At 37.0% G+C, this 23626-nt stretch overlaps 1 protein-coding gene across 2 annotated transcripts in view; it reads left to right on the top strand.

Moving 5' to 3' along the window:
• The window catches only part of TC2N (tandem C2 domains, nuclear), a 51849-nt gene that overhangs the window by 7520 nt on the left and 20703 nt on the right, over positions 1 to 23626 (top strand). For both annotated transcript variants that reach the window (XM_005656445.3, XM_001928983.6), the window contains exons 2-4: positions 10392 to 10513; positions 12070 to 12303; positions 23337 to 23504. In XM_005656445.3, the coding sequence (XP_005656502.1) occupies positions 10447 to 10513; positions 12070 to 12303; positions 23337 to 23504 (469 nt within the window). In that variant the 5' untranslated portion in view covers positions 10392 to 10446. The remainder of the gene's footprint in view (positions 1 to 10391; positions 10514 to 12069; positions 12304 to 23336; positions 23505 to 23626) is intronic.

Raw genomic sequence — 23626 nt, 5'->3', positions numbered from 1 at the left:
ATGTTTTTCTGTGCTTTTTGTCTACTTGTCTATTTCTTTGGAGAAGAATCTCTTCAAATCCTTTTTTAATTGTTATTTTTCTTTTTATTATTGAGTTGTACTAGTTTTTTTTTTTTTTTTTTTGGTCTTTTTGCCATTTTTTGGGCCGCTCCTGCGGCATATGGAGGTTCCCAGGCTAGGGGTCAAATCGGAGCTGTAGCCACCGGCCTACACCAGAGCCACAGCAACGCAGGATCCAAGCCGCGTCTGCAACCTACACCACAGCTCACGGCAACGCCGGATCGTTAACCCACTGAGCAAGGGCAGAGACCGAACCCGCAACCTCATGGTTCCTAGTCGGATTCGTTAACCACTGCGCCACGACGGGAACTCCTAGTTGTACTAGTTTTTAATATATTCTAGATATAAGCCCCTTATTGGATTCATGATTTGTACATATCTTCTCCCAGTCTCTGTCTTTTTACTTTCTTAGTGGTGTCTTCTGAAGCACAACAGTTTAACTTCCCATTAACTCTATTATATCAAATTTTTCTTTCATTGCTTGTTCATTTGGTGTTATTTCTAAGAAATTATTGTTTAACTCAAGTTCAAAAAGAACTACTGCTATATTTTCTTCTGGCACTTCCGTAGTTTTAGCTTTTACGTATAAGTTTGTGATCAGTTTTGAGTTAAATTTTGTGTACAGTGTGAGGTAGTCGTCCAAATTCCTTTTTTAAAAAAAGATGTGGAGGAGATATCTCTGTGGCTCAATGGCAATGGATCCAACTAGTATCCATGAGGACGTGGCTGCGATCCCTGGCCTCATTCAGGGGCTTAAGGATCCAGCGTTGCTGTGAGCTGTGGTGTAGGTCACAGACATGGCTCGGATCTGGTGTTGCTGTGGTTGTGGCATAGGCTGGCAACTATAGCTCCAATTCGACCCCTAGCCTGGGAACTTCCATATGCTGCAGGTGCAACCCTTAAAAAAAAAATGAAACCAGTTGTCACACTACCCCTTATTTAAAAAGACTATTCTTTTCCCTTTAAAGTTTCTTGGCACCTTTCTAAATATCAACTGACCATACATGTAAGGAGATTTATTTATTGGTTCTCAGTTTTATTTCATTGATCTGTATGTCTGTCCTTATGCCACTAACACAGTCTTGATTACGGTAGCTTTGTAATAAATTTTGAGATTGTCTTTGCTTTTCTTTTTTGAGATCGTTTTGGTTATTCTGTGCCTTCTGCATTTCCATGCGTTTTAAGATTACCTTGTCAGTTTATGTAAAGGAGCTGGAAGGGATTTTTGTAGGGATTGTGTTGAATCTGTAGACCATTTTGGGGATTGTTGCCATTCTGTCTTTCATTCCATGACCATAGAATGTCTTTCCATTTATTGACATCTTCTTTAATATCTTTTTTTTTGTTGTTGTTGGCGGTTTGTTTCTTTTTTAGTGCTTTGATTGAACATTTTCTAGGGTTTTTTTTTTTGTTTGTTTGTTTTTTTGTTTTTGTCTTTTTTGTCTTTTTTGTTGTTGTTGTTGTTGTTGCTATTTCTTGGGCCGCTCCCGCGGCATATGGAGGTTCCCATGCTAGGGGTTGAATCGGAGCTGTAGCCACCGGCCTACACCAGAGCCACAGCAACGCAGGATCCGAGCCGCGTCTGCGACCTACACCACAGCTCATGGCAATGCCGCATCGTTAACCCACTGAGCAAGGGCAGGGACCGAACCCGCAGCCTCATGGTTCCTAGTCGGATTCGTTAACCACTGCGCCACAACGGGAACTCCCTTTAATATCTTTTTAATACTGTTTTGTAGTTTTCAGTGTACATATGTTGCACTTCTTTTGTCAAAGTGTTCCCAAGTATTTTAGGAAGATGCTTGCCTGTTATTATAAATGGATATGGATTTATTAATTTCATTTTACACTGTTCATTTTTAATATATAGAAACGCAACTGATTTTTGTATATTGATCTTATATTCTGCAACTGTACTCAACTTGCATGTTACTTCAAGTAGTTTTTCATGGGTTCCTTTGATTTTTTTTACCTTTGACTCTTTTGTACACATCATGTTGGTCTGTCAATAGAGTTTTACTTCTTCATTTCCAATATGGATGCCTTTTATATCTATCTAGCCTAATTGCCCTGGCTGGAATATCTAGTGCAACGTTGAACAAAAACCGTGAGAGTGGATTCTCATGATTTTTGTCTTTTGCCTGAGCTTAGAGGGAAAGTATTTGTTTTTATGCAGTTCTTATGATGTTAGCAGTAGATTTTTTATGAATAATCTTTATTATGTTGAGAGGATACTTCTATTCCTAGTTTGCTCAGCTTTTTTTTTTTTTTTTTTGGTTTTTAGGGCTGCACCCATGGCCTATGGAGGTTCCCAAGCTAGGGGTTGAATTGGAGCTGTAGCTGCCGGCCACAGCCACAGCCACAGCAATGCAGGATCCGAGCTGCGTCTGTGACCTACACCACAGCTCACAGCAACACCGGATCCTTAACCCACTGAGCAAGGCCAGGGATCGAATCTGTGTCCTCATGGATGCTAGTCAGATTCATTAACCACTGAGCCATGACAGGAACTCCAGCTTTTTTTGTTTGTTTGTTTTTAAATCATGAATGAATGTTGGATTTTTCAGTCTTTTTTTGTATCAACTGAGATGATCATGAAGTTTTGGTCCCTTATTCTGTGGCATAATGTATTATGCGAATTGATTTTCAGGTATTAAACCAATCTTGTAATCCTGAGATAAATCTCACTTGGTTATGATGTATAATTCTTTTTATACTTTGTTGGATTCAATTTGCTAGTATTTTGTTGAGGATTTTTGTGTCTATATTCATGAGGGGTATTCATCCTTTTATTTTTAACTTATTTGTGTCTTTGTATTTAAAGGATATTTCTTATAAGCAGCATACATGGGATGGTAGCCCCCCCTCATTTTTAAAAGTTTTATTGATTTACAAGGTTGTAATAATTTCTGCTGTACAACAGAGTGATATAGTTGTACATATATACACATCCATTCTCTTTCAGATTCTTTTCCCACATAGATTATAGCAGAATATTGGGTAGAGTTCTCTGTGCTATACAGCAGGTCCCCATTGGCTAATTTTTCCATATACCTCAATGTACACATGCCAATCCCAAACCCTCAGTTCTTCCTGCCCACCCCCTACCCTCAGCCCCTTTGGGTTCTTCAAAGTCTGTGAATCTGTTTTTGTTCTGCAAATAAGTTCATTTGTATACTTTTTTTAGATTCCACATATAGGTGATATCATATGATGTTTGTCTTTCACTCTTTAACTTCACTTAGTATGATAATTTCTAGGGCCATCCATATTTCTGCAAACAACATTTTTCATTCTTTTTTATGGCTGAGTAATAGTCCATTGCATATATATACCACATCTTTGGGATCATGCTTTTTAAATCCAGTCTAACAATCTCTTCTTTTTATTGGCATATGTAGAGCATTTACACTTAATGTGGTTATTGATAGGGTTATGTTTAAATTGATCATGTTGAAAGAGTTCCTGTGGTGCAGTGGAAACCAATCCAACTAGGAACAATGAGGTTACAGGTTTGATCCCTGGCCTTGCTCAGTGGGTTAAGGATCCGGCATTGCCGTGAGCTGCGATGAAGTTCCCAGATGAGGCTCAGATCTGGCGTTGTTGTGGCTGTGGCATAGGCTAGCAGCTGTAGCTCAGGCCGGCAGCTGTAGGTCCAATTAGACCCCTAGCCTGGGAACTTCCATATGCCTTTGGTGCGGCCCTAAAAAGAAAATAAATAAATAAGTAAATAAATTGATCATCTTGCTTTTTTTCCTTTTCATCCCATCTGTTCTTCATTTTTCCCTTTTTTATGCTTTATGTTAATTGGGTATTTTGGGATTATGATTCCATTTGATCTCCTTTGTTGGCTTAATAAATAACTGTACCTCTGTTTCCTTATTTTAGTGATTACTTTAGGGTTTATAGCACTTTTTTTTTCTTTTGGCTGCACATGCAGCATGTGGAAGTTCCAGGGCCAGGGATCAAATCTGTGCCACAGCAGCAACCTGAGCCAGTACAGTGACAACACAGGATCCTCCGCTAACCCTCTGAGTCACCAGGGAACTTCACTATAGTATTCATTTTTAACTTTGCAGTCTGCCTTCAGTGTTATGTATACTACATCACATCTACTACAAGGACCTTAAAATAGAATAGTCTATTCCTCCTTGCTGGCCTTTGTGCTATTGCTATCATGCATTTTACTTTTGCATAGACCATAAACCCCACATCACCATATTATTACTATTTAAACATCAATCATCTTTTATATAAATCTTATATAGTTATATCCATGGTACTCTTAATTCCTTGTGTGTGGATTCATATTTCATTTGGTATCATCTTTTGCCTGAAGGCTCTCCTTGAACACTTCTTCCTCTTCTTTTTTTTTTTTTGTCTTTAAGGGTTCCGCCCATGTCATATGGAAGTTCCCAGGCTAGGGGTCGAATCAGAGCTGCAGCCGTTGGCCTACACCACAGCCATAGCAATGCCAGATCCAAGTTGCGTCTGTGACCTGCATCACAGCTCATGGCAACGCTGGATTCCTGACCCACTGAGTGAGGCCAGGGGTTGAACCTGTGTCCTCACGGATACCAGTCAGATGCATTTCCACTGAACCACGATGGGAACTCCTTGAACACTTCTTATAGTAGATCTGGTAGTGGTGCTTTCATTCAGGTTTTGTATGTCTGAAAAAAAAGTCTTTTTGTTAGTTCCGTTTTTGAAAGATTTTACTCAGGTGTCAAATTTAATGTTGACAGTTTTTTTTTTCTTTCAATACTTTAAGGATTTTGCTCCACTGTTTTCTTACTTGCATTGTTCCCAATGAGAACTATGCTGCTATTTTTATCATTGTTCCTATGTATAGAACAGGTCTTTTTTCCCCAGCTGCTTTCAAGATTTTCTCTTCATCACTGGTTTTGAGCCATGTTACCATCATGTGCCTTGGCAGCATTTTCTTCATACTTCTTGAGCTTAGGGTTTGTTAGGGATCTTAGAGCTGAGCTTCGTAGGCATGATATTTGGAAATTTTTAGTATTATTTCTTCATCCCCCCCCCATCTCCTTCACGGATTTCAATTATATGTACTTTAGGCTGCTTGAAGTTGTCCCATGGGTCACTGATCCTCTTTTTACTTTGTTTTTATCCTTTTTCTCTGTGTTTCATTTTGTATAGTTTCTCATATAACTGTTCTTTATTAATTGTTCGCAGTATCTAATCTGCTATTAATCCCATCCAGTGTATTTTCTATCTCAGACATTATAGTTTTCATCTCTAGGAGTTGTGTTTGGGCCTTTTTTTGTATCTTTTAAGTTTTACTTAACTTTTTGAACATAAAGAATCACTTAAAATTTTTTTAAATTGTAGTTGATTTATGGTGTTCTATCAAATTCTGCTATACAGCAAAATGACCCAGTTACACACACAGACACACACACAGACACACACACACACACACACACACATTATTTTTCTCATATTATCTTCTATCATCTTCTATCACAAGTGATTGGATATAATTCCCTGGGGTTATACGGCAGGACCTCATTGTTATCCATTCTAAATGTATAGTCTGAATCTACTAACCGAAAACTCCCAGTCCATCCCACTCCCTCCCTCTTCCCTTCCCTTTTGGCAACCACAAGTCTGCTCTCCATGTCTGTGAGTCTGTTTCCATTCTGTAGATAGGTTCATCTGTGCCATATTTTAGATTCTACATATAAGTGATATCATATGGTATTTGTCATTCTCCTCCTGACTTACTTCACCTAGGATGAGAATCTCTAGTTGCATCCATTTTGCTGCAAATGGCATTATTTTGTTCTTTTTTATGGCTGAGTAGTATTCCATTGTGTGTATGTACCACATCTTAATCCATTCATCTGTCAACGGACGCTTAGATTGTTTCTATGTCTTGGCTATTGTGAATAGTGCTGCAGTGAACATAGGGGTGCATGTATCTTTTAAATGTTTTCATGTCTTTGTTTCATTTCTGTGTTGGTTCCAATTGACTGATTTTTCCCTTCATTATTTTTTTTCCCCTTCTTTGCATTGTCTGGTAGTTTTTAATTGGATGCTGCTGACATTGTGAATTTTACCTTGTGTGTGATATATTTTTAGATTTTTATAATTTTTTTTTTTTTTTTTTTTTTTTTTTGCTTTGGGACGTAGTTAAGTCTCTTAGAGCTAGTTTGATCCTTTTGCTTTTAAAATTTGTTAGGTGACAGACCAGTGTCTAGTTCAGAGCTATTACTCACCACTGAAACAAAACCCTGTGAGTACTCTTCTCAATGTTCTGTGTGAGGTTTTCCACTTTGGTTGGTGGGACCAGGCATTATTACTGAACTTGATGAGTGTTGGTGATGGTTTTGGAACTTTTTCTGGTGGTCTTCCTCCAGTCTTGTGTAGTTTTCCTGCCCACGTGCTCTGATCAGTACTCTGCTGAATGGTTGAGTGGGACCCTTTACTGATGTCTATGCTTCTCTCTGTGTATACATCTCTACTCTCTAGGAGTCTCTCCTACAAACTCTAATTGCCTTATTCTTATTTATATAAACTTGTTTCCTTTTCTGCACCCTCTCCTATCTTCTTCGGTTCGTTTTAGATGACTCAAGGCTGTAAACTTTGAAGACTTTTCCCCTAGAGGTAGTAATCATTTTAAATCAATCCTCTCACATTCTCCTCACAAATAATGTAAAGTACTTGCACACTGACTGGGGTCAGAAATGTGGTTTGATAATTATATTAGGAGTTTTTACATAATCTAGTTATTGTAGTTTATTTCCTTGTCTATCAGCTACATATTTGCTGAGTTCCTGCCGTATTCTCAGGATCATACATAGTGCTGAGTGTTAAGTAGAAAGTGAGTACAGTATTTTTTTCTGAAAAGTTTTTATTCTAGCAGAGGAGATAGGACAGAAATGAAATGAAATGTAAAACTTTAGGAGATCCAGTCGTGGCTCAGTGGAAATGAATCTGACTAGAATCCACGAGGACGCAGGTTCTACCCCTGGCCTCGCTCAGTGGGTTAAGGATCCGGCATTTGCCCTGAGCTGTGGTGTAGGTCGCAGATGTGACTTGGATCTGGTGTTGCTGTGGCTGTGGTGTAGGCCAGTGGCTACTGCTCTGATTCAACCCCTAGCCTGGGAACCTCCATATGGTGTGGGTATGGACCTAAAAAGAGAGAGAAAAAAAGACTTTTACCTTAGTTTGGGTAGACTACATAACTATCTGCCATAAATTTGGCTTAATACAAAGTCAGCATGCTGAAGGAAATCTGAGAGCCTCTAGTTCAGGAAGAAATGCACCACATTCCTATCTTTACTGCCAATGCCCATGTCCATAGCAAACATCAGTAATCAACGCAAAGCAATAATCAGTGCAAGAAAAGAAAAAAGTAAAACTTAAAGTGTACTAGATGTTTAGAAAAAGTGAGAGAAATTAGTATGATCTGGGTGGTCAGGGAATAAATCCTCTAAACAGAGACTGGGCTTTTGAAATTATGTACATTTTTATTTTTAAATTATTTTATTTTATTTTATTTTTTGATGTTTAGGGTAGCACCTGCAGCATATGGAGTTCCCAGGCTAGGAGTCCAGTTGGAGCTACAGCTGCCAGCCTACGCCACAGCCATAGCAATGCTAGATCCGAGCTATGTCTGCGACCTACACCACAGCTCATGGCAACACTAGATCCTTAACCCACTGAGTGAGGCCAGAGATTGAACCTGCATCCTCATAGATCCTAGTTGGGTTCGTTAACCACTGAGCCATGACGGAAACTCCTGAAAATGTATAGATTTTTAAAAAACAGAAATCAATTATAAGATATAATGGAAGAAAAGATTTGGCCATTTAGCCAAACAAATTTCATAAGTATACACTTAATAAATGTTTAAAATTTATGAAGAAAACTATAAAAAACTCCAAAAGATACAAACATAAACTTGAACAGATATTCTGAATAAGAAGACTCAACATCCTAAAGATGTCAGTTTTTTCTAAAATAATTTATAAATTTAACATGATCCTAATACAAATGCCATCAGATTTTTTCCTTTTAGTGCTGGACAGAGTATAAAGTTTATTTTTAAGAACAGATAAGCAAGCATAGCTAGGAAAACTTTGAAGAACAGTAAGAATGGGAAACTAGCTCTGTTAGATAATTGAAATATACATTAAACCATTATAATTTTTAAAATGTAATATTGGTACAGGAATACAAATCAGTTGAATAGGAAATATAGAACCAAAACCCAATGGCATGTGGAAATTTAGTCTGTAATAAGAGCAGCATTCTAAAATCATTGGAGAAGTTACGGATTTTTTTTTTTTTTTAAGAGACACACCTGCAGCACATGGAAAATTCCCAGGCTCGGGGTCAAATTGGAGCTACAGCTGGGACCTATGCCACAGCCACAGCATCGCTGGATCCAAGCCACATCTGCAACTTATAGCACAGTTTGCAGCAACACCAGATCCTTAACCCAGTAAGCGAGGCCAGATTTAACCTGCATCCTCATGGAGACTGAGCCACAATGGGAACTCCTTTCCTTTTCTTTTTCTTCATCTTTCTGGAATTTTTAATAAATGATGCTTGTGATACTGGGGTGGTCAATTGGGAAAAGATAGGATTGGATCCACTTTTCATTCTGTACGGGATGTGCAATAGTCCCACACTCATATGTGTATACATACATTCTCCCCCTCCTTTTTTCACTTAGCAGAAAGCACTCTAATCAAAGTGAAAAGACAGTGACAAACTGGAAGAATGTTTGCCACTTACATCATGGACATTGCATTAACCTTTCAAATATATAAAAATCCTGAGGAGGAAAAGGACCAATAACTTTATAGAAAGAGCAGCAAGAGATAATGAACAGTGAGTTCATAGAGACAAATAAGTGTTAGCCATTATATGAAAAGGTGCCCCCACTTGACTTATAATAAGGGATGCAAATTAAAATAGCACAAGGTATAATTTCTTTCCTATCATCTTGGCAAAAGTCTAGCATTTTGACAAATACTTTGTTGGTGATAGATATAGGTACTCTCATGCATTCCTACTGGGAATGCAGAATGGTACAACTTCAGAGAGAAATTTAGAAGTATTAAAGCAAATTACACATATATTTACCTTTTGACCCAGTCATCCTGTCTCTAGGAATCTGTCCTACAGAGATATACTGGGAAATATCTGAAAATATGTGTGAACAAAGTTAATGTGTACTGTTTCTAATAGCAAAAGACTAGGAATAATTCAAACTTTGTTCTTGATTTGAAGAAAACAACTATAAAAAATATTTCACCATAAGGGAAATTTGAACATTGGGCAGTTGATTTTCTTACATTTTTTAGATGTGATAATGCTATTATGGTTATGTTAAAAAAGAAGTACCTTTTAGAATTATTTGATTTGTTAAAATCCCTTACAATTACCATTTGTTTTGATGCCCAGCTTAATCCATGTTCAGCCAGTAGAACCCCTTGAAGTTAGCTCCTGAGTTCTGCCACATCTTTTAGAATTACTTAGTATTTATGGATGAAATTATATGACTGGAATTTTTTTTCGAAATAAGCTGAAGAACAGGGTTAGTAGAGAGGTAAAGATGAATTAAGATTTGCCAGGAGCCGATCATTTAGTCTGGATGGTAGGGATTTTGTTACACTCTTCTATCTTTTGTATACATTTGAAATTTCCCATGAAAAAATGTACAGTTTAAGTAGGCATAAATGAAGAGAGTGTGTTTGGACCAAAGTCATTGAAGCCAGGGTGGGCAGTTGACTTCATATACAATTTAATGTTCCTGTTTAATTTAAAACAGACTATTCCACTCAGTCTTATTTGTGGTTTAGTTAGCTGGTTTGTGTGTGTGTGAGAGAGAGAGAATGTTTAAGATACATTTTTCTGTTTAAGACATATTTCTCAGGGTTAAACTAAAAGTATGAAGTCATTTATTTGTTTATTGGCCCATTATAGAGCCTTTGGATTACCAAAATAATTGATTTGGAAGAAATGAAATTTTTTCACAGTTTTTATGAGTGCCATATTTTCTTGCAAATTTTATTTGGACATCAATTTAGATATATTGGTCAAAAGAGAACACTGAGAGTGGAATTTTTCTTTTTTCAGATTTAACATTGGGATTGTTCATTTAGTAATTTTTAAGCATGTTATTTTAATAACTGGGTATAAGGAGTCTCGGTTATATAAAAGTACATAAAGGAACAAAAGTCTATATACATTTTTGCTTTGGAGCCCTCATGTTTTAGATAATATGATTTATTTAGTGGTATCTAATGACATTAAGCATAATAATAATAACTTGTTTTCTACTCTACCAACAGATTAATATTAAATTAGGAGTTTGTGTCTTTTGCTGGATATTGGAGACTGAATGTAATGGCAACAGAATTTATAAAGAGTTGCTGTAGAGGATGTTTCTATGGTGACCCTGAAAAGCATAACTGTGAGTTTCACTTTGTTTTGATTTCAACAAACATGTATTTAATGTCTTTTTTTATTTATGGAATTTTGAGATATAAATATAAATGAGACATATTTCCTAACTTCATGGGGGGAAGCAGAAACATAAATCTAAGGCATACTAGCTAATTATGAAAGTACTTAGGGGAGAGAGAGATAAATTTAACCTAGGAGACACTCTGGGACCTCACCACAAAAGAGATGGCGTGTGGTATGGATATCTGAAGAGGATTCTAGCAAGGTGAGTGGGGAGAAGGAAATAAGAGAAGGTGAGATTGGACATGAGTATTACAGGGGGATGAAATAGTATGGGCAAAAGTAGGGGAGAAGAGAAGAATTTGGGTGTGTTTGGGGGCCAACATACTCTGGCAAATGTTTTAATTTAAATACAGGCAATTTCCAGTTTATGAACAGTGCATTGAAAAGTGCTTTTCATGGGAGTTTCCATCGTGGCACAGTGGTTAATGAATCCGACTAGTAACATGAGGTTGCAGGTTCAATCCCTGGCCTTGCTCAGTGGGTTAAGGATCCGGTGTTGCCGTGAGCTGTGGTGTAGGTCGCAGACACGGCTCGGATCCCACGTTGCTGTGGCTCTGGTGTAGGCCGGCGGCTGCAGCTCTGATTAGACCCCTAGCCTGGGAACCTCCACATGCTGTGGGTGCGGCCCTAGAAATGGCAAAAAGATGAAAAAAAAAAAAAAAAGAAGAAGTTCCTTTCATGAATGAATGAACAATAGAGAAGAAACCTGTAACTTTATCAAGACCCACACTTATTAAGGACTCCTGGAAATTTCCCTTTCTATTACATGGTTTCCTCATTTTCTAGTGTATTTGAGTATGAATGCTTTTTTGCAAAAGAAAAAAATAATGAATTCCAACACAATAGTACTTGTACTTTCATTCAGTCTATGGACTGTACTAATTATACATAACGATTAGCTCCAGGGGTCCCTTACCTCCCCATCCTAAGTCATGCAGCTTGGAATCCGTATTGTTCAAGATAATGGACAAAATAGGTCATAAACCTAGCACAGGGAGAGTTGGTATTATATTAGGGTCAAAATATGTTTTATTTTGTGATTTGTTAAAGATTTTTGTAAACTTGGAGACCTTTGGCTTCTTTTCAGAATTACTTTTGGTAATTAAGACTGGAATTAACCCTTAGTATTAGAAATAAGAATTACTCTGCTGAGAGTATTTTTAGATGACTATGTTATTATTATTTGAAAGCACTGTGAAATTAACTACAAAATAATCTTGTTTCCCACCTATGAACTCTTTTGTGGAAATGAGACTCTTTAGAAACTGTTTTTACCATTATGATAAGTTAATATACTTTGGCAATAGTATATTAACTTCTCAAATATTGGCTGGACATACTTAATGTAGATTCCAGAGTGCTTAATAGGACCCAAGAGTAGTTTATGTGTCAGCAGTTTCTTTTAAAATGATTAAATAAGTACCAAAGCATGTTAGGTTTAGATTATTACAAATAAATCTACATACATATGTGTGATTTTCTTTTCTTTTTTTATTACAGTATCTGTGGAAAGAGACTTTAAAGCAGCAGTATCAAATAGTCATGATACTACTATCTGTATACCTCCATTGACTTCTGTTTCTGTAAAGCCTCAAGTTGGCTGTACTGAGGATTATTTACTTTCAAAATTACCATCTGATGGCAAAGAAGTACCATTTGTGGTGCCCAAGTTTAAGTTAGCTTATATTCAGCCCAGGACACAAGGAACTCCTTCCCATCTGGAAGAACTTGAAGGTAAACAATAACATGGCAGGATTTGAAAATCAACAGGTAGCATTTAAATGCTGTTATTTTGCTCTTTTGTGTATATTAGAATATAAAGTATCATTTATATAGAAATTTTACATTTCATTTTTTATGTTTTGCCTTTTTTTTTTTTTTTTTTTTTTTTGGTCTTTTTGCCATTTCTAGGGCCGCTTCTGCAGCATATGGAGGTTCCCAGGCTAGGGGTCCAACTGGAGCTGGAGCTGTAGCCTCCGGCCTACACCAGAGCCATAGCAACGTGGGACCTGAGCTGCATCTGCAACCTACACCACAGCTCATGGCAATGCTGGATCCTTAACCCACTGAGCAAGGCCAGGGATTGAACCCACAACATCGTGATTCCTAGTCGGATTCATTAACCACTGAGCCACAACAGGGACTCCTATGTTTTGCCTTTTCTATAGAGGAATTTATTGTACAGTGTTTTTTTTTTTTTTTTTGGTCTTTTTGTCTTTTTTTTTTGTTGTTGTTGTTGCTATTTCTTGGGCCGCTCCCGCGGCATATGGAGGTTCCCAGGCTAGGGCTGAATCGGAGCTGTAGCCACCGGCCTACGCCAGAGCCACAGCAACGCGGGATCCGAGCCGCGTCTGCAACCTACACCACAGCTCACGGCAACGCCGGATCGTTAACCCACTGAGCAAGGGCAGGGACCGAACCCGCAACCTCATGGTTCCTAGTCGGATTCGTTAACCACTGCGCCACGACGGGAACTCCTGTACAGTGTTTTTGAAAGGTCTCCTCATGAAATCTGATCCCAAGCAATGCATTTGTGTGCAGATCTGGCCTTTTAAAAAAAAGGAATGATGTAATATGGCGGTTATCCTTCACACATCTAGAAAGAAAAAAATAGAGGACTTACTCTGTTTTTTATCAGTAAATATTGGAAATATTATTTTCTAAAATTTAGTGGAAAGAGAAGTAAGGAAGCAGTGAAGTAGTCCTTCTTCCATCCCTCTTTCTTCGTTTTTACACTTCAGTCTAAATATACTTCCCAGTGTAAGTAGCCACTTGAATGAGGCAGATTCATGGGCTGAATTTTGGCTCATGTTATAGAGGCCAGTGGACTGATGAAGATAAGAGGAAACAACATGCAACTCTTGTATTTTAGAAATAATTTTAGTTCATTGAAATACTGTCAGTCACAATGGTTTATTCCCCTTAAAATTTTATTATGAACAATTTCGAACATACAGAAAAGTTGAAAAAACTTAATGATGAATGCCTGTATATCCATCACATGAGTCTATCATTATTTACAATACATACTTTATCGCATATCTCTATTTCTCTAACTATTATTCATGCTTTTGGGGACAGGGAGAGAATGCATTTGCGTGTAAATCAGATCAGTACATCAGTACACCTCTCTAAATACTTAAGCATATTTATCATTTACTAGAGTTCAGTCGTTTACACTTTTCTTCTTCTGACGTAAACTTTACATACAACGAACTGCCCAGGTTTGTGACATATGGATATACTAATGTAAACCAAACTCCTATTAAGATCTGCAGTATTTCTCTGAATACTTTTGCTGCCTCATCCTTTCTCTCTTCTTCTGGGATACCAATTACACATATGTTGGACTTTTTGATGTTGTCTTTTGTGTCTATGAGACTTTTTTCCCGTCTGTTCTTCGAGAGGAGCTGATAGTGCTCTATTTTCAAATTCACTGTCTCTTTCTTCCATTATTTCCATTCAGCTTTTAAGCCCATCCAGTGAGTTTTTTTATTTTAGATATATTTCAGTTTTAATATTTGCATTTGGTTCTCTTTTAGGGTTTCTATTTCTTTGCTGTGATTCTCCATCCTCTCCCATTATTGTGAACCTATTTTCTTTTTTCTTTTTTTAAAAATTTTTCAAGTTAGAAGTGTTATAATAGAACTTAATTTTTTTGCACAATTCCTCAATGTAAAAGTCCCTATAAATGTCCTTATTTCCTAGTAATGGATATCTTTTGTTCTTGAGCCTTTATTTTCTCATGTGTAGAAATGTGTGATAGTATCATTAAAATAAGAACAAAATGAATAACATTTACATAATTATTCAATGCTTATGACTATAGACCTGGCCTTTGCCTATTGTCAAAGGTTCCCCAAACCTGGAATGCTTTTATTTTTAGCCCAGGCCTCTTGAAGTCCACCAGCATTCTCAGAACTTCTGTATGTCCATTGGTGTCCATTGCCTTGAAGATTTCTTCTTTTAAAAAAAAAAATAATGATTTTTATTTTTTTCTATTATGGCTGGTTTACAGTGTTCTGTCAGTTTTTTACTGTACAGCATGGTGGCCCAGTTACACATACATGTATACATTCTTTTTCCTCCCATTATCATGCTCCATCATAAGTGACTAGACACAGTTCCCAGTGTTCCACAGCAGGATCTCATTGCTAATCCATTCCAAAGGCAGTAGTCTGCATCTCTTAACCCCAAGCTCTCAATCCATCCCACTCCCTCTCCCTCCCCCTCGGCAACCACAAGTCTGCTCTCCAAGTCCATGATTTTCTTTTCTGTGAAAGGTTCATTTGTGCTGTATATTAGATTCCAGATATAAGTGATATCATATGGTATTTGTCTTTCTCTTTCTGACTTACTTCATTTAGTATGAGAGTCTCTAGTTCCATTCATGTTGCTGCAAATGGCATTATTTTTGTACTTTTTTATTGCCGAGTAGTATTCCATCATGTATATATACCACATCTTCCTAATCTAGTCATCTGTTGATGGACATTTGGGTTGTTTCCATGTCTTGGCTATTGTGAATGATGCTGCAATGAACATGCGGGTGCATGTGTCTTTTTTAAGGAATGTTTTGGATATATAACCAAGAGTGGGATTGCTGGGTCATATGGTAGTTCTATGTGTAGTTTTCTAAGGCACCTTCATACTATTCTCCATAGTGGTTGTATCAGCTTACATTCCCACCAACAGTATAGGAGGGTTCCCTTTTCTCCACACCCCCATTTGTTATTCGTGGATTTATTAATGATGGCCATTCTGACTGGTGTGAGATGGTATCTCATGGTAGTTTTGATTTGCATTTCTCTAATAATCAGTGATGTTGAGCATTTTTTCATGTGCTTGTCGGTCATCTGTATATCTTCCTTGGAGAAATACCTATTCAGGTCTTCTGCCCATTTTTCAGTTGGGTTGCTGGCTTTTTTTTTCTGTTGATTTGAGCCTTTTTTCTTTTTTGTCTTTGAGTCTTAACATCTTTATCTACTATTCTAACATTTGGATCATCTAGGTTTAGATTCTGTGGGTTGTCTTTTTTTGAGAATGAGTCCCATTTTCCCATTTTTTTGTGTGTGTGTAGAGTAATTTTGGACTGTATTCTTGACGTTCAGTGTTACGTTGTGGAGACTCTGGAATCTGTTATATTACTCTGAGAGAGTCCTTCCTTCCTTCTGTCTGTCCATCCATCCATCCATAGGCAATTAACTTGGTTGGACTATGCTGCAGATTCTGTGTCTTTGGTAGCAGCTGCTATCTTAGCATAGTTTTTTTTATCCTTTGTTGGAGTCTATCCCACACATGTGCGGTTCAAGAATCAGCCAGATATTTGAGCAGACTTTTATTCACAGAATTTGGGTTTTCTCCTTTCCAAGATTCCCACCTTACTTTCTGGCAGCTGTGGTTGCTCTGAACTCTGCCCTCTGGTACTTCAGGCCAGAAGGACTGTGGATTTTCTATTAGAATTTTATCCACGCTATGCAGTGCCAATTTTGATCTGCCTGAAGACTAAAAATCATAAAAAACAGGTGGCCATTCCCTTTTTACCCGGAGTCAAGTGCTGGTCAGAATCTGCACTGCTTTTGTTCACTCTCCAGTGCCTTCAGGGTATTTTGTTTGTTTTGATTTTGGTCTAGAGTTTATTGTTGTTATCTACAGGAGAGTTGGGTCTGTTAGGATTTTTTTTTTTTTAAAGAAACAAGGAAAGATGAACGCTGAGCCTGACCTACCATTTTATTTTGCACATATCAGCAGTGTCTCACAAAAACAGTTTTTAAAAGTTGTGGCTCATAGCATACCCCAATCAATTGATGCTTTCCTTTCTCTTGTGCTTGTTAACAACATTGGAATTAAACTGTATAAATGGTCTTGTAACCTGTTTTATTTGTATCATTTAATGGCTACATGGTATTAAATCATATGGAGGTACCACAGTTTATTTAATAAATTTTCTGATCTTGGACATATAGGGTACTTTATGTATTACTTTCATTATCAGAAAATAGGTAAAAAATGCTTGGTGATACGTGAGAGTTTTTCTTTATCATTTTATCAGTAGAAAATAGATGACTTTTTGAGTTGAATGAGTGGTAAATTGGTTTACACTTAAATTATAGGCTCAAAGATGATGTGGTAAAACCGTCTGATTTTTAGCATATTGGAGAGAAAATTAATTAGAGTCAAGAAGGTATTCTTTGTGCCTAATTATAGAAGTCAAATATGTGTATGTTTTCTATATTATAGGAATGTGTGAGTGATGAGCTGATATGGAGATTTTGAGAAGAAGATAGGGTAGACCACTATCAATAATGACTAAAATTATGCTTCCGATATTTGAAATTTGTTATGTTGCACTGCTTACTGATTACAGCTGATTACAGCTGCGGCTTATTGCTTTGATAACAAAGATTGTATTATTAACATTTTATTGTGCTGGCTTTATCACATATCTGTCTACCTAGCCATTAAGAGAATGCATTTTGAATAAATATTGAAATTTTAAATTAGGCTTTTGAGGGGTATAAGCAATTGTGTTACTTTACATTTAGTTTTATAGCACTGTGGTTCTGTGAATTGAGAGAAATTCCTCTTGAAATTTAAAAATGATATCTTTTTAAGGGGAAAATTGGACTTCTTTAGTGACTTACTGGTAAAGGAAAAATGCATTCAGAATATTCTTTTTTAGAGATAGCCTATAAAGGTAGTGAGTCATCTCTGGTGCTACTACTCTTGACATTGCTACTCTTGTTACCATAAACAAACTTTTGCAGTAGTGTTAATGTGCTGAATGATTTAAGTGTTAACTTATAGGATGTACAGGCTCCCTGTGGCACCCCTCTGCCTATGTACAGGGCTTGGATTGTCACATAATTATTTGAACCAAAATGTGAGGATAAGATCTCACATCATAACCACATATTTCATTTTTCTTTTCTGAACTCAACATGAAGCCACCTATTTTATTGTTTAGCTTAATTCAGAAAATATTAGTTTTGGAGTTCCTGTCATGGCACAGTGGTTAATGAATCCAGCTAGGAACCATGAGGTTGCGGGTTTGATCCCTGCCCTTGCTCAGTGGGTTAAGGATCCGGCGTTGCCGTGAGCTGTGGTGTAGGTTGCAGACGCGGCTCGGATCCTGTGTTGCTGTGGCCCTGGTGTAGGCCTGTGGCTACAGCTCCGATTCAACCTCTGTCCTGGGAACCTCCATATGCCATGGGAGCGGCCCTAGAAAAGGCAAAAAGACAAAAAAAAAAAAAAAAAGTTAATTTATACTATGGTTTCTGTTTTAAATGGGATAAAAATATTAAAAGATGATTATTTAAACATTTAAAAAACTTTATTTTATGTCTATATTATTTCCTTTTTTTGTAATTTTTTAAATTACTCAATGAATTTATTACATTTATAGTTGTACAATGATCATCACAATCCAATTTTATAGGCTTTCCATCCCACAACCCCAGCGCATCCCCACCCCGCCGAACTGTCTCCTTTGAAAACCATAAGTTTTTCAAAGTCTGTGAGTCAGTATCTGTTATGCAAAGAAGTTTAGTCTGTCCTTTTTTCAGATTCCACATGTCAATGAAAGCATTTGATGTTGGTGTCTCATTGTATGGCTGATTCACTTAGCATGATAATTTCTAGGTCCATCCATGTTGCTAAAAATGCTAGTATTTTGTTCATTTTAATGGCTGAGTAATACTCCATTGTGTATATGTACCACATCTTCTTGATCCACTCCTCTGTCAATGGACATTTAGATTGTTTCCATGTCTTGGCTATTGAAAATAGTGCTGCAGTGAACACTGGAGTACATGTGTCTTTGCGAGTCGTGGTTTTCTCTGGCTAGATGCCCAGGAGTGGGATTGCTGGATCAAATTGTAGTTTTATATTTAGTTTCCTGAGAAATCTCCATACTGTTTCCCAGAGTGGTTGCACCAATTTACAATTCCACCAACAGTGTAATAGGGTTCCTTTTTCTCCACACATTCTCCAGCACTTACTGTTTGTAGACTTTGTTTTTTTTTTTTTTTTTTGTCTTTTTTGCTATTTCTTGAGCCACTCCCGTGGCATATGGAGGTTCCCAGGCTAGGGGTCCAATCGGAGCTGTAGCCACTGGCCTACGCTAGAGCCACAGCAACGCGGGATCCGAGCCGCGTCTGCAACCTACACCACAGCTCACGGCAACGCCGGATCATTAACCCACTGAGCAAGGGTGAGGACCCAACCCGCAACCTCATGGTTCCTAGTCGGATTCGTTAACCACTGCGCCACGACGGGAACTCCTGTTTGTAGACTTTGTGATGATGGCCATTCTGGCTGGTGTAAGGTGGTACCTCAGAGTGGTTTTGATTTGCATTTCTCTAATAATGAGTGATGTTGAACATCTTTTCATGTGTTTTGTGGCCATCTGTATGTCTTCTTTGGAGAATTGTCTGTTTAAATCTCCTGCTCATTTTTTGATTTTTTTTTTTTTTTTGTATTGAGTTGCAGAAGGTGTTTATAAATTTTGGAGATGAATCCCTTGTCAGTCAATTCATTTGCAAAGATTTTCTCCCATTCTATGGGTTGTCTTTTTGTGTTGTTTAGGATTTCCTTTGCTGTGCAGAAACTTTTAAGTTTAATTAGGTTCCATTTGTTTATTTGTGTTTTTACTGTCATTACTCTAAGAGATGGATCTGAGAAGATGTTGCTGTTGCTTATGTCAGAGAGTGTTTGGCCTATGTTTTCCTCTAAGAGTTTTGTAGTGTCTGGTCTTATATCTAGGTCTTTAATCCATTTGGAGTTTATTTTTGCATATAGTGTTAGGGAGTGTTCTAATTTCATTCTTTTCCATGTGGCTGTCCATTTTTCCCAGCACCATTTATTGAACGGGCTGTCTTTTCTCCATTGTATATTCTTACCTCCTTTGTCATAGATGAGTTTGCTGTAGGTGCGTGGGTTGAATTCTGGGCTTTCTATCCTGTTCCACTGATCTCTATTGCTGTCTTTGTGCCAGTACCATGCAGTTTTGATGACTGTTGCTTTGTAGTATAGTTTGAAGTCCGGGAGTCTGATTCCTCCAGCTCCATTTTTCTTTTTCAGGATGTCTTTGGCTATTCTGGGTCTTTTGTGCTTCCAAACAAACTTTAAAATATTTTGTTTGAGTTCTGTGAAAAATGTCCTTGGTAATTTGATAGAGATTGCATTGAATCTGTATATTGCCTTGGGTAGTATAGTCATTTTGATGATATTAACTCTTCCAATCCAAGAGCATGGTATTTCTTTCCATCTATTTGTATCATCTTTGATTTCTTTCATCGGTGTCTTATAGTTTTCAAAGTACAGGTCTTTTATCTCTTTAGGTAGGTTTACTGCTAGGTATTTTATTCTTTTGGATGTGATGGTAAATGGGATTGCTTCCCTAATTTCTCTTTCTGCTCTTTCATTGTTAGTGTATAGAAATGCCGTCAATCTGTGTATTAATTTTGTATCCTTCGACTTTACCAAATTCATGGTAAACGGCTTTTGCTGCATCACATAGGTTTTGGAGTGTTGTATCTTTTGTTGTCATTTGCTTCTAGGTATTTTTTAATTTCCTCTTTGATTTCTTCAGTTATCCATTGGTGTTTTAGTAGCATGTTGTTTAGTCTCCACATGCTTGTGTTTTTTGCAGTTTTTTCTTGTTCTTGATTTCCAGTCATATAGTGTTGTGGTTGGAAAAGATGCTTGATGTGATTTCAATTTTCTTAAAGTTACTGAGGTTTGATTTGTCACCCAGGATGTGATCAATCTTAGAGAATGTTCCATGTGCACTTGAGAAGAATATGTATTCTGTTGCTTTTGGATGGAATGTATTATAAATATCTATTAAGTACATCTGGTCTAATGCTTCATTCAGGGCCTGTGTTACCTTATTGATTTTCTGTCTGGATGATCTGTCCATTGCTGTAAGTGGGGTGTTAAAGTCCCCCACTATGATTGTGTTATTGTCAATTTGTCCTTTTGAGGTTGTTAGCAGTTGCCTTATATATTGTGGTGAACCTATGTTGGGTGTGTAGATATTTAAAATTGTTATATCTTCTTCTTGGATTGATCCTTTGATCCTTATGTAATAACCTTCCTTGTCCCTTAAAATATTTTTCATTTTAAAGTCTATTTTGTCTGTTATGAGTACTGCTACTCTGGCTTTCTTTTGATTCCCGTTTGCATCGAATATTTTCTTCCATCCTCTCACTTTCAATTTGTATGTGTCCCTAGAAGTGAAGTGGGTCTCTTGAAGATGCAAATATGTGGATTTTGTTTTTGTACCTATTCAGCCAGTCTATGCCTTTTGGTTGGGGCGTTTAGTCCATTAACATTTAAGGTAAGTATTGATATGTGTGTTCTTATTGCTGTTTTATTAACTGCTTTGGATTTGTTTTTGTCGCTCTTTTTTCTTCACTTCTTCTCTTGTTCTAGCCTTTTCTGGTTTGATGACTATCTTTAGTGTTTTATTTGAGTTGATTTTTCTTATTTGTTTGTGTGTCAATTGTAGATTTTTGGTTTGCAGTTATTCTGAAGTTTTGATATAAGAGTCTATATATATATATGCAATTGTTTTAAGTTGTTGGTCTCTTAATTGCAAATGCATCTCCAGTGTCCTGCATTTGTACCCACCTCTTCTCATGATTTCTGATTTTGGTGGCATAATTGTGCGTGGATGATTTCATACCTTTACTGTATATATACCTTTACTGGTGAGCCATGTCATTTGTGGTGTTTTTGTTTCTGGTTGCGGCCTTTTCTTTTCTGCCTAGAGAAGTTCCTTTAGTATTTGTTGTAAGGCTGGTTTAGTGTTGCTGAATTCTCTTAGCTTTTGCTTATCTGTGAAGCTTTTGATTTCTCCTTCAAATCTGAATGAGAGCCTTGCTGGGTAAAGTAATCTTGGTTGGAGGTTTTTTCCTTTCATTATGTAAAGTATATCATGCCACTCCCTTCTGGCCTGCAGAGTTTCTGCTGAAAAGTCTGCCGATGACCTTGTTGGGGTTCCCTTATATGTTATTTGTTTCTTTTCCCTAGCTGCTTTCAAGATTTTCTCTGTCTTTAACTTTGGTCAATTTGATTAATATGTGTCTTGGTGTATTCCTCCTTGGGTTTATTTTATATGGTACTCGTTGCACTTCCTGGATTTGAGTGAGTGGTTCCTTTCCCATGTTAGGGATGTTTTTGGCTATTAGCTCTTGTGTGTGTGTGTGTGTGTGTGTGTGTGTGTGTGTGTGTGTATACACACACATTCTTTTTCTCACATTATTTTCCATCATGTTCTGTCACAAGTGACTAGACATAGTTCCCTGTGCTATACAGCAGGATCTCATTGCTTATCCACTCCAAATGCAATAGTTTGCATCTACTAACCCAAAACTCCCAGTGCATCCCATTCCCTTCCCCTTGGCAATCACAAGTGTGTTCTCTATGTCTGTTTCTTTGCTATTGTCAGTCTTTTAAATTTTAACAATTCTGTGAGTATGTAGTGGTATATCACTGGAGTTTTAACTTGCCTTTCCCTTATGACTAATGAGATTGAACACCAGGTCATGTTTATTAGCTATTTGGATAGCCTCTCTTCTGAAGTACCTGTTAAGTCTTAAGGCAATTTATATTTGAGCTTGCCAGACTTTTTCTTATTGATTTGCAGGAGTTCTTTATATATTCTGGATATAAACCCTTTGTCAGTTATATTTGTTGCACAAATCTTCTCCCATTCTGGATTACCTTTCACTCTCTTAGTCTTTTGACAAATGGAAATTTTTAATTTTTATGTAGTTAAGTTTATTAAGATTGTTTTTATGATTGATGCTATATTCCATTTAAGAAGTGCTTCTCTACCCTAAGACCATGAGAATTCCTATACATTTACTTAAATATAGATGTTTTATTGATTCATCTTTAACATTTAATTTAGATCCTCAATCCATATGGAATTTATATTTTATGAATATGTTTGGTTAGGATAAAGTTTTTCATTTTTCTATGTCAATATTCAGTTGTCTTATCACCTTTTAATGAAAAGACCATTCTTTCCCCACTGTTATTGCAGTACCACAGAGATTACAAATCAGGTGTCCGTAAAATAGATCTCTGGACCATCTGTCCTGTTCCATTGATCTAATTATTGGGCCAATGTTTTGTTCTTAATATTGAGTAGATCAAGTCTTTCAATCCTGTTTTTCTTCTTAAAAGATTTTTTTTTTTGTTCTTGGTTCTTTATGTTTACATATAAACATTTTTTATTCATCTTTTTGTTATTTGCTTTCTAACTTTATTGCATTTTGGTTATAGAACATAAGGTTATATGTGTGTGTGTGTGTGTGTGTGTGTGTGTGTGTGTGTGTGTGTGTATGGTTATAGAACATAAGGATTTCAATCCTTACAAATTTATTGAGACTTGCTCTAGGTATCTCAGTGTATGGTCAATTTTTATAAATGTTCTGTCTTTGTCAAAAGATTACATCTCTAAAAAATGATTTTATTTTTACTTAAAAGATGTTCTTTATGCAAGAAGGAAAATAAAACTCAGTCACAAAATATAGAATTGTTTATGGGGTAAAGAAGAATGTATTAGAATGTCTTGGGAGCAAGGTTCATGGCTGATTCCTGGGAGAATACTCCACACAGTTAGAGCTCAATAAACATGAGTTTTTTAGATGTCACATGCATGTGGTTTAGTATACTTGAGACGATTTTTTTCCCCTTTGCCTGGGATGCATCAGCTGTTGGCTAGTAACTCTAAGAAAAGGGTATTCTTTCAGGATCTGCCAGAGCATCTTTTGTAGATCGAAAGGTAGAACTTTCCAGTTCATCCCAGCATGGACCCAGCTATGATGTATATAACCCATTCTATATGTATCAGCACGTGTCACCTGATTTGAGTCGGCGCTTTCCTCCTCATTCAGAAGCAACAAGACTGTATGGATCGGGTATGAAAAAATTTTTATGTTTTTCCTTTGTCTTTTTTTTAACAAATGTAGAAATCAAATTAAATCTAAGAGTCCGGAAGAATTGATTTGTCTTTTAAAAAACAATGTAGAAGTAAAGAGAA

This window comes from Sus scrofa, chromosome 7, assembly GCF_000003025.6.
Source record: "Sus scrofa isolate TJ Tabasco breed Duroc chromosome 7, Sscrofa11.1, whole genome shotgun sequence".
NCBI classification, from domain to species: domain Eukaryota; kingdom Metazoa; phylum Chordata; class Mammalia; order Artiodactyla; family Suidae; genus Sus; species Sus scrofa.
Note: the sequence above shows the minus strand (reverse complement) of the source record. Positions and strands in the feature narration are given on the sequence as shown.